General features: G+C 31.8%; 1 protein-coding gene across 1 annotated transcript in view; it reads left to right on the top strand.

Moving 5' to 3' along the window:
- The window catches only part of LOC130440979 (neurobeachin), a 747,233-nt gene that overhangs the window by 711,138 nt on the left and 21,223 nt on the right, over positions 1 to 14,872 (top strand). The window contains exons 32-33 of the mRNA XM_056774400.1: positions 5,521 to 5,638; positions 5,982 to 6,200. Of these exons, the coding sequence (XP_056630378.1) occupies positions 5,521 to 5,638; positions 5,982 to 6,200 (337 nt within the window). The remainder of the gene's footprint in view (positions 1 to 5,520; positions 5,639 to 5,981; positions 6,201 to 14,872) is intronic.

Consider the following 14,872-nt stretch of genomic DNA (forward strand, 5'->3'; position numbering starts at 1 on the left):
TCCTGGTAAACAATATGCTCAATATTTGGTTAGGTAGATATAAAATAATTTTTTAGTAAACTGTGTCTTTGTCAGTTAGAGCAGCAATAAAAGTTTATGAATTTTTCTGAATCTGATCAAACTTAATTTAGCAAAAATGAAAGAATATGTGTCTCGTCACAATTTGAAAATAGTCGACAACTTTTATTACAATTATTATTATTTTAAAAACTTGAAAGAGAAAGCTATATAACTCGTAAGTTGACAGGAACAGTAGCTTGAAAATATGGTAAATATGGTAGAGGAATCTGTAGAACCAATATGCTGTGTGAGTTTTTCGATTGATTTTCAATAATGTATCGCCAATGTACCCAAAAAGTTACAGATTCCTGGAGATAAAAGGTGGACAAGATAAAATATTATAAAACGGTATAGACGAATTTATGCAAGTACACATGTATCTTAAAAAAACACTCTGGAAAACTTTATTATTATTGCTTCCTGTAGGTTAATTTTTGTTTATCCATTGAATACTGTAATAATTAATAAGACAAAATATGTAGAAGAACTCTGCACCATATTTTTATTTAAAGGTAATTTTGGTCTTTTCTTTGGTAGAAGATGATATTACCGCAATATATTCTATTTTCAGTAATAAATTTTAAAACTAGTTTTAAATAAACCACTAACAGTTTTATGACAAAATGTCTTGTTGAGGTAATAATAAATCAAATTAACTACGTTCAAAAAAATTCATCGATAAAAAATTCCTAGAAAAGGTATGTTATATATAATGAGAGACTCTCTTGTTTCACTGACGGATTCCTTACGCTATCTTGTCCGCACGACTGTCTAATCTTTTACCTTATAACTAAGAGGACTGCCACCTGACAGCTAGTTTATGTGGACTTGTTTCGATAAGAATTCCGAGATAACACTGCGATGTTTCGATGGTAAACCCATTGTTTTTTTTTCTTTATTTTTTGGGACGCCAAAAAGTGCCATGTGATTCAATGTCATCCTAAAAATTATGGAGTGGACAGGCAAACGATTAAAAAGATTCAATTGGCAGTTGTAGAAATGGAAATATAAATATCTAATCTAACTAGTTTTCAACAATTATATGGAATAAATATTAAAGAAGAATCATTTGTTTTGTAAGTACTGTTCATAAAAATTATTTTATGTTTCATTGTTTAATTTCTAATTGTAACTACATAATTAATGATAAAATTTAAAAATATAAATTGTATCACTGTTATCAATCATTTATTGTAGAAGGTTAGTGGAAAAGCAAAGAGGTCTGCCACTGACATTCACGATCAAAAATATTACTCTATTATATACGTAGTGCGGTGAAGGAGTTCCTGGTCTCAGATAGTAAATAGGGTGCGTTCACAGAAATTTTGAGATGTTGCAACAAGTTTTAAAAAAGGTTCTAACTTGATGCTTTGATCCATTTTATTGTAGTAGAGCTCGAACGACCACTCAGTCAAGTTATTTTGAAAAATGTCTCAAACTGAGTTTCGCGCTGTTCATACCAATATCCATACCCACCCCAACTAAAATAACAGTAGCATATAAGCCATAATGATTTCTCAGAAGAATAAAGGTGGAAATATTTATGTACCTATATCTGTTTAAAAAATTTTAAAAAACAAAAAAGTGAAGAACATAAAAATGAAAAAGTCGTTGCACTCTCGCGCGAGACACTATAGCGCATTTTTTACCGTTAGACTAAGTTTTTGAATAAACAAATGTCATTACAATTCAATCAACTTCCAGCTAACTTAAAAAAAAATGCCCACCCTCACCTTACATGTAGATGTATATATAAATTTCTTTAATTTCTTTTTTCTTAGACTTTTTCTCCTCCTTTATCAAAATATTACTTAACATTGACAAAAATGTCAAATAATATTTTGATCAAAACCGTAATAGGTAAAAACGTCCAATTTTTACCTGTCTAATTTTTTTCTAATAATGCTCAAAATTTCTTTCCTTTGGGCTCATCTACAGCTATAAAAGAATTATATGCAATAGGGCAATAGAGCTCACTACATGCTTCCTGTGAGGAGATATCGCTGCTACAGTCAAATGGACGGACAGATGGATGTAGGTACGGACAAAAGGCTAGTAATAGCACGTTTTTTTGTGAATAATGTGCCAAAAATGAATAACTGAATAAATAAAAAACAGTGTTGCGGCGAACTAAATGTAATTAACCATCTTATGCTGAATTTGACCAAATTGATTGATGATTTTTGCATGTGGAGATTATGTTAACTGTCCCATACTTTATCGTGTTACAAACTACTTTCTCATATTTGTGGAGAAAAGTAGGTTCAACTAATTTTGTGTAATATTCCAAGGAAATATCTACAAAAATATGCAATTGTAAACTTCTCACACTCGTTGAAATTTTTTACCTTCTTGTCTCGTTATGGTATATATTTACTATTCATTTCGGTTTGCTTAGCAACCTGTGTAGTATGAAATAATGTATAATAAATGTTCAATAGTTGAATCAAAGTAATGATTGTAGTCGTAGAAAAAATATTGATATCTTGGTTTAGTATTTTAAAAGATGTCCAGTATTGTTTATTTGGTTTTTTAATGTTGATAACTTAAGATAGGCAGCAGATCGGGATTTTTAGGTTTAATGTTACATTAGAATTTTATCTAGAAAAATGAAGGCGACACAGTTTTGGTTGTTTTTTTTTTCTAAATTCCATTGTTGAATACACCATGTGCCATATTTGTTTTCATTAAAAAATATTAGATTACATAGTCAAATCTGTGTAAATAACTAAAATAAATGCAAAATTGAAAATCGGTACTAGATATAGAAAACTGTTGATTTATTTGTAAAATTCTATCAAAAACTCAGAACGTTCACCATTTCGTTTTAACCTGGAGTAATTATTTTTTTCAATTTATTTTTCCAGGAAACATAATCACTATTTATTGGTTGGAAACAAAACACTACTGTGATTTGAATATCTTCGAATATGAATGTATATGTTCACCCTTACCTGTAAATTGTAACGTTTTCACAATTCACAGCTTCTATCAAATAAGGCGCATGTCCCGAAAAACAACAGTTGATTCGTTCTGGTAAACAGATCGATAAAAATTGTAATCAAGCAGCAATGCAACTCCTCCCATAAAAGAGCGGCCATTTTCTAATAATTCTTTTGTACATTGAGTGTAATAATTTTAGCTGCATACAATCGTGGGTATTACTAAAACCGGCTACTGATAATTAAGACAAATAAAGGACAAAAGTAGTTCAATTGGTGATATGTGGGTGTATATTTCTTATATACAGGGTATTTCTAGATTGAGATGAAAGAAAGTAGTTTCCCGAATGAAATTATAATCGATCTTTTCTGTAACAAAATTCCTTTCCCAGATATCACTCACATAAAGTGAGTGAGTAAAATTGTGTTTTTCAACATTAAGATAAAAACATTTTCAATTTTCTTCTACTATGATGAATACAAGAAACTATTTATTGTAAATGTTGGAAATAACTGCTCCTAGTGACAATAATAAAAAATTAACACATGATTTTACTCACCACCTTTCAGAGATATCTGTAGAAGGTGGACTTAGATGGTGGATACATCCACCATGCTAAACCCTAATAATTACAACACAATCACAGTTAATTATAACTGAAATTAATATATTAATATATTTATGTCAAGAAGTAGTAGGTTCATCTGATAATATTAATTGTATTTAAGTCTCATGGTTTATTCTTTTATTGTCCTTAGTGGAAAGTATTTATTAGGGTATTTACTGTAATTAAATACTTTTAATATTTAATAGGTTTACTGAACAGGGCAGAATAGTGATTTTTATGATTATAGGTAACGGTGATCACAAAAGATGAGTTAACTGATTTTTTACGTATTCAAATAATAACCAAATAAACAAAACTTGTGAAATTATTGGAAGGAATAGATTAAACTAAAAATCACACTCAAACTAGGAAAATTTTTCACAAAACATCCTTTCAAAAACTTTATTAACTTATTTTACAGTGATACTACCCAGATGGAATATAGAATCTTTGAAAGTTAATGTTTGGGCTGGTATTTTCAGCATCACTCTTATTGGACCATTCTTTGGAAAAGACAATTTCAACGTACGGAAGTATCTAGATTTCTTAAGAAATCAAATAGTACCTGCAATAGCAATTGATAACAATTACAATCAGATTTGGCTGGTGCATTACTACACTTTAGTGTTGCTGTTTGAAACTACTTAAATGAAGTTTTCCAAGACAGATTGATTGAAAAAGTTGTGGCTAACCATGTTCCCCAATTTATCACCTTTTACTATTTTCCTGAGGATTAGAAAAAAAAATTGTGTACAAAACAAAATATGTGAGCAACTGAGAAATACAATAATCATAACAGCTCATCAGATAACGATTCAGCGATTGCATGAATTCATATCAGCTTTTAATAATAGAAACTCTCAAATAGAAGATATTGTAAACATGTAAATAAATGAAGTTATTTGTTCCTGTTAATTATGATTGTACGACTAACGTTTCCTCGGACTATAATTTTTCAATAGCTTTAAAATGGAAGATCGAATTGTCCGCTCTTAACAGTTGAATTTTAAATTTGAGATAGATCATAAAAAACCGAAAATATATATTATGTATTATTTAAAAAATCTATGAATGTTCATTAATTTCCGAATAACGGTGCACCATACATACATCATCAATAAAATGTTCTGAAACATCCGAATTTCTTTAAACAAACTTGTGTCTATGCCTTCTAGTTCACTGGTAGGCATTTTTGTTGACTAAAAAAAAATTTTGATGACTGATCGACAACTTGTAGACAAACCACAGCTTGCGTTATACGTATGCAGTTATATGTCTCAATTATTCGCCTCAAATATTTAAAGTATAAGTAGGAAGATTATCCTAATCCTTCATTTATAATATCCAAACCTAATGTAATTTTTTGAGCAGAGTAACACTATTAGAATACCTAACAAATGATATATGAAATTATAAATCGAGAAAATTTTTCATGTCTATCACGATTATACTAATTTTAACTCTATATTTCCTTTGAAAGAAAATAAAAAATTAGATTATGCTTATAAAAAATCATACAACAAATATGGATTCTCCAAAATGTACATACATACAATGAAATATATATATTTTGCTTAAACTTGTTTAAATAGTTTTGGAAACTACAATCATGTTTGTTGAATTTATGTTTCCATGTTGTTTTAATTTCGCGTGATTTTCTTTGAAATTTTGTAATTTCAATTTTGTAATTGTATCTACTTACGAGTATGTTTTCACTGGCCTTTTGAATTTCTCTGAATACAAGCATTGAAGGTTTACTATTGCTTGATTTTCTGAAGTTGTCGTAAACTTAGTTGATATATATATTTTTTATTATTTTTTGGAGTTTTGTTTCAAGAATTTCACAAAGAAATGTCTTTTCGAACAATTCATGAGAAATAATTTTACTAATCTCGCCAATTTTGTTTCAGGTATTGAAATATTGCGACCATCTTCATGGAAAATGGTATTTTTCAGAAGTAAGAGCTATATTCTCCCGAAGATATTTACTACAGAATAATGCAATCGAGATATTTTTGGCAAGTAGAAGTGAGTATAGATATAGATGAAGTGATTCACTATTCTGAATTGATGCAATATTGTAATGTTTGATGGTAACTTATCTCCATGTCCACTCCTCGATCCACTTCTTTTGAAATTGGTAGTTTTTCAGTTGTTCATGTAACTAAATGCCAAAACTTTATAATTTCACGTATTTTGTGATAAATAATTTTCAAATTCTATTTTATTTAGAGAGAGTTTCAAAACTTCCGAACAATAATTATATGTAACAATAAATTTATTCATTCCATTCTATCCTACAAAATCTTTTTTGCCATTTATTCATCTTTTATTTAAGATATAATCAAATTATTGTTTTCATTTTCCACAGCTTCGATAATGTTCGCTTTTCCTGACCAGGCTACTGTAAAGAAAATTATTAAAGCTCTTCCTAGAATGGGTGTAGGCATTAAATATGGAATTCAACAAACCAGAAGAGCCAGTATGATGTCTGCTAGACAGCTAATGAGAAATTCAAACATGACTCAAAAGTGGCAGAGAAGAGAAATATCAAATTTTGAATATTTAATGTTCCTAAATACTATAGCTGGTAAGTAAATAACTCAAATTTTACACAGCATACTGGTTGTATCCAAATTAATTATATTTATACTAGTTCATAGTAATATAAATATTAAATGTCATGTTATTTTTCAAATGAAGAGTATCGATAAATAATAAGTAATAGTCTCAAAATGAAAAGGATGAAGCTCTTCCATGCACTGAAAATGAAATGTAACAAATTGAAAATAAAAAATGTATTCTGAATTTTATTATTAAAAAGAATAATGAAAAAGGCACTTCAAAATACAGGTAACCATTAGCCAGTTCTATATCTAAGATTTCTTTCCTCCTCGCACAGTTCTACGCAAATTAATCGAATTTAGAAAAGAAACGTTTTCCATCGTTAATTAGCTCACAAGCGTTGATAGATAACGTGAAAGTCATAGATATAATGAAAAAACTCAATCTCAAGGATAATACCTACTTGAAGCAAATACTTTGTTTATTTTTCGATAGTGGGATTTCTTATTAAGAAACTTCACATATTACTAATTATATAATAGGACTCTGTCTTAAAATATCAAAATTGTCAGTAGTATATACCTTATAGATGAAAATGACAGATTATAAGGTTAGGTGAGCCAGCTATTCCAGCATTTTATGCAATCTTTTGGCTACGAGGTCCTTGGAAGAAGACCATAACGTCATGTGTTAACGATGTAGAACAAGTTTACAAACACCAATATTCAAATTCTAAATTTATCTAGCTTTTATATTATAATTCGAAAGATACGAAAAAAACGTTGAAATAGCACTTTATACTGGTTCATTAAACTTTCTTCACACTCATACACACATTTCTGGTTTCAAACTCTCAATACTTAAATCTGAATTTGTTAAGAAATTACGTTTTCTCATACTATAGTCTTTTGCACAAAAACAAATAAATACATCTAAAATATCTATTTCCAATCTCCAGAAAACTGAAATTGAAACACTGAAATAATTCAAAAATGGGAGTATACTTATTTTTGTGTCAATCATGTAGCTCATTTACTTAAAATTGACCAAAAATGGATAATGCTAATATCAACAATTTTTGGGATGCATAAAACTTAAGTAATCAACAGTATTTTCTTTAGTAAGTTCCAAGGAAGATTGTTAGGGAGAGTAGAATATACTTAGGAAAAGATTGCATAAGGCGACTTGTGTTTAAATTTTAATTTTGATGTTCAGGGTGACCCAGAAGACACTTCTTTTTTTAATCGGAACTCTATGATTTGACGTCGTAAATTGATTCCACATCCACACCCTTTTTGCAGCAACTTTTACTTAGGTCACTTTTATTGATAGGAGCAACCGTATAAAAGAGTTACTGGATTTTTCGGCTTTTTTTTATTAGAAAAGGAGTAGGTACAATTCACAATAAATTTTTCGCGCACACGAAACTTATTTCGTTTGTTCTGAAAAAATGGAAAACGTCGCGATTTTTGTTCATATTGTTATTAAGGCTATCTCGAAACTAAATTTTGTTTCGTATTAAAAACAATAATACGTTAATAGAGTACATACAAACAAAAATTAAAAAGAAAAATTGGTATTTATAGGGGCAACTTTCGAAAAGAAGCAAGAGCTGAAAGGAGAAGAAATTTAAAAAAAAATTGTCTCGTAAACCGGCAAGAACCCACAGTTAATTATTAATGGGAAGTAAACTATAAACCTTCATTTATGTGGAGGTAGATTTCTGATCGATTTTAGTTATGAATGTTTTAATTTATTTTATGTTTTTCGTTAAAAAACTTATCTATAAAGTTTATAAAAGTTCAAGAGGTCGTTTTAATAAGATAGCTTAGGTGGAAATTTTTAATCAGAAATAAACTGGCAATGGGCAATGATTGGCAGTTAAGTAGAGGCCAGGTAAAAACTACGGTCTTTTGCATGTATTACTGCAACTACTAAAGTTTTTTTCAGTACACTTCAACATGCGCACCATTGGTGGCCCTAAGCAATTCCAGTCTGTAATTTTCAAGCCAGGTACGCTGTAACATGTCGCCTGTGATTGTATTAAAAGCGTGTGTAATTCGGCGTTTCAAGTCATCAATGTCATTAACCGGTGTCCGGTAATCAATGTCCTTTAAATAACCCCACAAGAAGAAGTCGGCGAGTGTTATGTCCGGAGACCATGGCCATGGAATTGGGCCATCCCGTCCAATCCATCGGTTGGGAAAAGTTTCGTTGAGGTGTTCCCGAACTGCTGTCAACCAGTGTGGTGGTGCACCATCCTGTTGCAAGTAAACAATCGGCTGTAATTCTTCCAACTGAGGAAGAGCAAAGTTTTGAAGCATATCCAGGTACACGCAGCCAGTAACTGTGGTTTCTATTGAGAAGAAAGAACCAATGATTTTGTTGCGCATAAGCCCGATCCACACATTAACCTTTGGGCTGTCTCGTTGAAGCTCGACTACTGCATGTGGGGTTTCAGAACCTCAAATTCGTACGTTGTGGCGGTTTATTGTACCAGACACATGGAACGGGGCCTCATCACTGAAACAGATCTTTTTCAAGAAATCTTCATCTTGCTCAATACGTTGTAACATGTCTACGGCAAATTCCACACGTTTTGGTCGATCTGTTGGTAACGGTGCCTGCAGCAACTGTACCTTATAGGAATACAGACGCAACTGTTTATGAAGAACCCGGTGGATTGTGGTTGTAGGCATTTGGAGTTGCCTTGAAGCCTGACGAATTGTAGTTTTCGGATTGTGCTGGCATGTTTGCCGTATTTGCTCCACATTTTCTGGACTTGTGCTGGGTCGTCCGGCTCCACTTTTATGCAATACTGATCCGGTGCTCATGAAGCTCGTGTGCCATGCACGGATGGATGGTCTGGATGGTGGGACTCTTTGGAATTTTTTCCTGAAGTTCTGTGGAACCTGTGTATCTGATTTCGTCTCTATGAACCATGACGCGCATTGAGCTTTCTGTTGCGATGTCCACATTTTCACTTATAACTGTTCAGCCTATTGAAAAAAAACTTTATTAGTTGCAGTAATACATGCAATAATTTTGGAACACCCTGTATATTGGTGTACTGTTCCGCTATTCTGTTGCCAATCAGGTCTATTTTTATAATTAGTCATTAAAACTCTTACATATCTCGATTTAAAAAAAATTAAATTGTGTGCATATTACTCATTAATTCATATCGAATGATTACATTTATTAAAGTAAAAAAATTGTTAGTTGCAGACATTTGTTCATAACAATGCTCTCCAACATCCCTATGCAGAGTTCGATTGTTGTTTTTATTATGTCTCTCGATTAGTATCATTTTGTAAAATTTCGTATTTTCATTTGTTCTATTGAATTACTTCCTCTAGCTGTAGATATCAAAACTAGCAGAAATAGTTTCCAGTTGTTTCTATAATGAAGAACATGGTATACAATACTCTGCATCCACTTAATTGCATACCTATCAATTTCAGAAATCTTATGTATAAAATCAGTAAATACCAGGTAAATCTGTAAGGTAACAAAGTTTCATGAATAAGGGAATTTTTTTAATAATTTTTATTCAAAATTTAAGAATATTACCTAAAATCTAGCAGTTTTATCTACAAACATACCTATTACGATGAATCTAATTCTAATTGATATTTATTATAGTGTGGTAACTACGTAAGTTTCTATGTATATTTATGGCATCATTGAAGAATAAATCGAAAGAACAAAAAAGGGGAGAAAGTAATCCGCTGTCTGTTGTGGATTAACTTGACTGAGGTGATGTCTAATTCACAACGACGTATTTCCTCCGCTTTTCATTTTGCGTCGCGACGTATTGTACTTAAAAACTCGGGGGTTCACGTGCATCCAAAAAATAATTGTGGGCATAACTCATCCTTTTGTTATTCTATTTTAGAATGAGTTTTCAAAGTAGTATGAATTCAGTAGTATGAATGAATTTCTTTTATAAATTAACCTCAAATCGGTAAATCTATTCAATACAGTTGTGATATTTTATTCTTAATGTCAAAAAAATATGGTTGATATATTTGAAAGATGAATTAATGAAAAGCACATTATTTCAGTCAAACAAATGAACTTAGTTCATCAATGAATACGACAAAGAAACATTTGAAAAAAATCATAGAAAGCTTTAAAAAGTGACAGGTTTTAAGTGTACCTGAATAACAAGTATCTGAACCATGAAAAAACAAATTAATTAGCCAAATTTTGTTTCATTTGCTCAAATTGTTTCCTTCGATTGTGATACAGCCAATGCTTATCCAATCATTTTCACATTTTAAAAAAATTTATTCAGGTCTAAAAGCATCCTACAGAGGCCATATTAGAATATAATTGGTACATAAGCATTTCTAAGTTCAATATATTGCTTTTAACATTTTTTTACTGCATATGGTATCGTAAACACTAGACGAGTGTATCCCAATATATTCGGTTATTGCATTTTTGCGAAACTTATATGATATGAGTGCCGTTTTGATTCAGATGAAGAGTGGCATCTCCAGGTTTGCTCCCGGTAATATATTGATTCAAAAAATGTTTTTTTCAATGGGAAAGGAGGATATACAGCTCATTTATTTGCAAAGAATCTATTCCATATTGAAAAATAGAATAGCGTAAACAAATTTTTCTAGTTAGAAGACAATGCTCAAACAACGCACTTTTTTGTTTCACTGTTTCGGAATTGTTGTTCTCAATTCTAACATACTTTCAGAGTGAATGAGCTCAAAATTCAAAAGGTTTCTTCTAAAAGATAAGAAAAGTATAAAAATGTTCTTTGTGGTGCCCTCTATTCGGCAGATGGGACTTGTTCAATAGTACATAGATACTCGCAGCAATGATAGGAGTTTTTTATCTCCTTTGCAGCTTGCAGAATGTTATCGACTCCATGACTTATAAGCGCGTACAATTTCGAACATCATCTCTTTAATTTCGGCTATACCCATTAAATTTATCATTATTTAAATTAAATTATTGTTACCGAAAATAATGACAGTTATCTATATTTGCGACAGATTAAAAATATTATGAGAAAGAATGAACGATATAAGTAAATAAAAATCCTATATCTAGTGGAACATAGTAAAATAATTATAACTCAATTCTATTTTTATGATAGACTTATAATGTGAGACCGTTGGAAAATCAAATATAGTTGTAATTTTTTTTTTCATTTTTCATTAGTTGTGATAGTCTCAACCAAGCGATAACAGCAACAAAAAATGTTTTAGGATTAGTATTTTGAATAATACTTCCTTCTTAACATCTGACTGAAAAGTGATGTCGATATTTTAAATAGTCAGAACATCATATAATAATAATTCCCTTATGGGATTGCGCCGCAAACATACCCTCTACATCTGAGCTTTGATTTTTTTACAGTATCTTCTCCGCCAAGTTCGTCAGTTATTATTCGGTTCGTTCTTATTGTTATTCCCCTTAGCTAACTTCTACTGGTCCCATTATTATTCTGATAATCTTCATTGTGTGTTTCATTGCCACGTTCCCAATAAGAAAACGCTTCGTTCGTTTTATGAGTAGTGTACTTTTCAAGAATTTCTTATTAAGATGGAAGGCTCTATTTCTATTGATTATTTTTCATTCAATTTCAATACTCTTGTCTCCTCTAATATGGATCATAATGCCGAAGGACTTAAACTTTTCTACTTTCAGAAATTCATTATCGCCAACTTTCATCTTTCCCCCTTGCTTTCCAAATCTCATCATTTTTGTTTTGTTTTCATTGATTTTTAAACCCATCCGTTCTCCCTCTGTAACTATCTCGTTTAACATTGTCTCCATTAAAGATCTTGTTTTGGTTACAAGTACTTTATAATCAGCGCGAGTGATTATTTGTCTACCACTTGTCCTTAATTCCCTTTATGAATTCTCTTTATTATGTTTTCTAACGTTAAGTTGGATAGTGTTACCAATAGCAAGTCTCCTTGTCTTACTCCTTTATTAATCCCCAACTATCAAATTCTCCTGGTTAGTATGCTGACCTTTGTTTCGCACACAGTAAACTTGATTAATATTCGCATTTTTGCATCTAGACCTTGTTCTTTTAGTGCTGTCAATAAATTGTTTCTTTTTATTTAATAAAAGGCCTGTTGAAAATTAAGAGCATCTCTAGGTCTATTTGATGCTCTTGTGCTATTTCCATTATTTGTTTTATTGTATGTATTGCGTCTGTTGTTGACCTACCCCGTGTGAAGCTGCATTGATATTCTCCCACTATTTCATGAGTGCTAGTAGCTAGTCGTTTTTATTACTGTTACAGAATTTCAGATGCAAACCATATTTTCCTAATTAATTGGTATATTCATTCTTGAAGTTTGGTTTTTCCATACTTCATTAGCTATATGCTTATTTCATTTTTCTTCTTATTCTTATAGTGCTGAATCCGTTATCGGACGTTGGCGATCATGTTGGCTGTGATAGTTTTGTTCACTGCAGCTCGAAAGAGTGAACTAGTTGTCTGACCGAACCACTGACGTAACTTATTATCAAATCAATGTATTTTATCGTTTGGTACATTTTTTTCAATATTTCCAATTAGATCATGTTTCCGCTTAACACTGGTACGTTTCTTTTTTTGACTATATTCTTTGCTGGACGGTCGGCCTGACTGTATTCTTCTTTTTCCAGCGCTCAGTATTTTTTGATGACTGATAGATGTAGGCTGTATTCCTATACGTCGTGTTGTCTTCGTTTTTATAGGATAAAAATTTGTTAATTAAGATACAATCGTAATACATTCCAAAGATTTTACAAATTTAACCACAATGTTTTGGTTGTAACTGTTAATATTTTTCTCTGTTAGGCCTAGTATTCGATCAAACTGCGATTTTAAGGAGTTTGTGATAGGCGTGAAACACACGGTTTATTTACACCCATATGCATGTTGACACATCGAGTATCGACTACAGGACCCGCAACGCTCTCAACGTTTGACTGTTCTGTCGCATGCATTTAAAGAAATCTATTTTTGGTATATTTGTACCAAGAGCAATGTAAGCCAAAGTAAATTTGTCATCAGATGTTAATACTGGAGCTGATTCTGTTAGTACTCCAGCGTTTTGTTCTACGGCACATATGTGTTTGCAGTATGCACCGCCAGATCCACTAAAGCAAACTCAACATGTAAAACCATCTAAAGTTAACCGTGTAAAGTACCTGCGAATCAGTTGATGAGGTTACATTATATATCTCGTTATCTATGCTTTGCACTAGCAGCTTACTTGCGGCACCTTTAAATTTGTCGAACAAAATATCGTGCCGAATTGCTCTGTTGTTTGCGTAATTCAATATTTTTCTTGTATGATACGATTCTAATACTTTAACAACAAATTCGAGCAACGCAATACAGTTGAATGCTTTACACCTTTGTAAAATTACATCCTTAAAAACTCTTATTGACGCTTCGACATAATTATTGGTATTGTGGCCTCTAGTAAGAAGATGTTTCTTATGAAGTGACACCATTCTGTGCGTCTCACCCAGTATGCTTTGAGGTATTCAACAAGCTGTACTTTTTGCAATCGTCGAAAAGTGTCTTATATAATAATGCGACATCAATTTCGTTAGTTGTGTACAAAATCGCCCTAAATACCATCATAAATGACCGGCGATGACTCTTTTCAATGACTTCATACAGCCACCTCCAAAACGCTTGGCAAACATGAAACGAGCAGAGTAATAGATGAGATTCTGGAAACATAGTCGACAAAGCTTTTTTTTCAGTCTGGGAATCATCCGTCATAAAAACCGCTGGAAAACCATTTCCTCCAAACCCATTTGGTAGTTTTTTTCGTAAAGATGACCAGAATGTAACAAGCAAGCTAAAGGTATACCTCCAATTTTGTGGGCGCCCAAAATAAATGGAACACATGTTGCAGTTTGATCGCAAGATCCAGTTGTATCAACAAAACAAACTTCGGATGACCAGTTTTGTTCATGAGACCGCTTCATTATGGGTGTCAAAATGATGATAACAAACGGATATCTGTCTACAAGAATGTCGATCCCATCTTCAGCATTGGCCCTTTTCTTTTCCTCCACTAGTTTCAGAACACTCTCGACAGTTCTTTCGCCGTAATGTTCCTTCCTAAAAATAAGGTTTTAATATTTTTATTACTGTTATAAATTAATTTCCAAAATACCTCCAATTATCAAAGAGATATGTTCACGGTCTCTTGGATTAATCTGCGAATCGGCCAGTTGATAAGCTATGTCTTGCTTTGCGATTGCACTCAAAAGTTTCATTTCGTGCAAATTTTTTGCCGCATTTGGTGCCAATCCATCATCAAAGTAATTATAGAAAAGAAAAGTGACCTAGTGGCATCTGACATATTTAAGTAGCTGAACGCTTCTGCACATTCAATACGATGACTATGTTGGAACTTAATCTGAAATTACATTTACATGTTTTTTTATTTACCCTGCAAAATGTTTAGTAGAACCACAATAAATAAATAAATTAATAAATATAGTAAATAATAACCTACCGTAATTATAGCACAAAATCCATCCTTCAGATAACGGTCATTCTGTATGGTGAATCGATTGACCTTTTTGATTTTAATGTCGTTACATTATATTTAGTGCGGATGTGCGGTAGGCGTGGCTTGTGCTAGTGTTAAGTATATTCAGTAAAATCGCGACCGGGTTAATGCTCGTGTTTGAAACCACGAA

This window comes from Diorhabda sublineata, chromosome 3, assembly GCF_026230105.1.
Source record: "Diorhabda sublineata isolate icDioSubl1.1 chromosome 3, icDioSubl1.1, whole genome shotgun sequence".
Lineage (NCBI taxonomy): Eukaryota > Metazoa > Arthropoda > Insecta > Coleoptera > Chrysomelidae > Diorhabda > Diorhabda sublineata.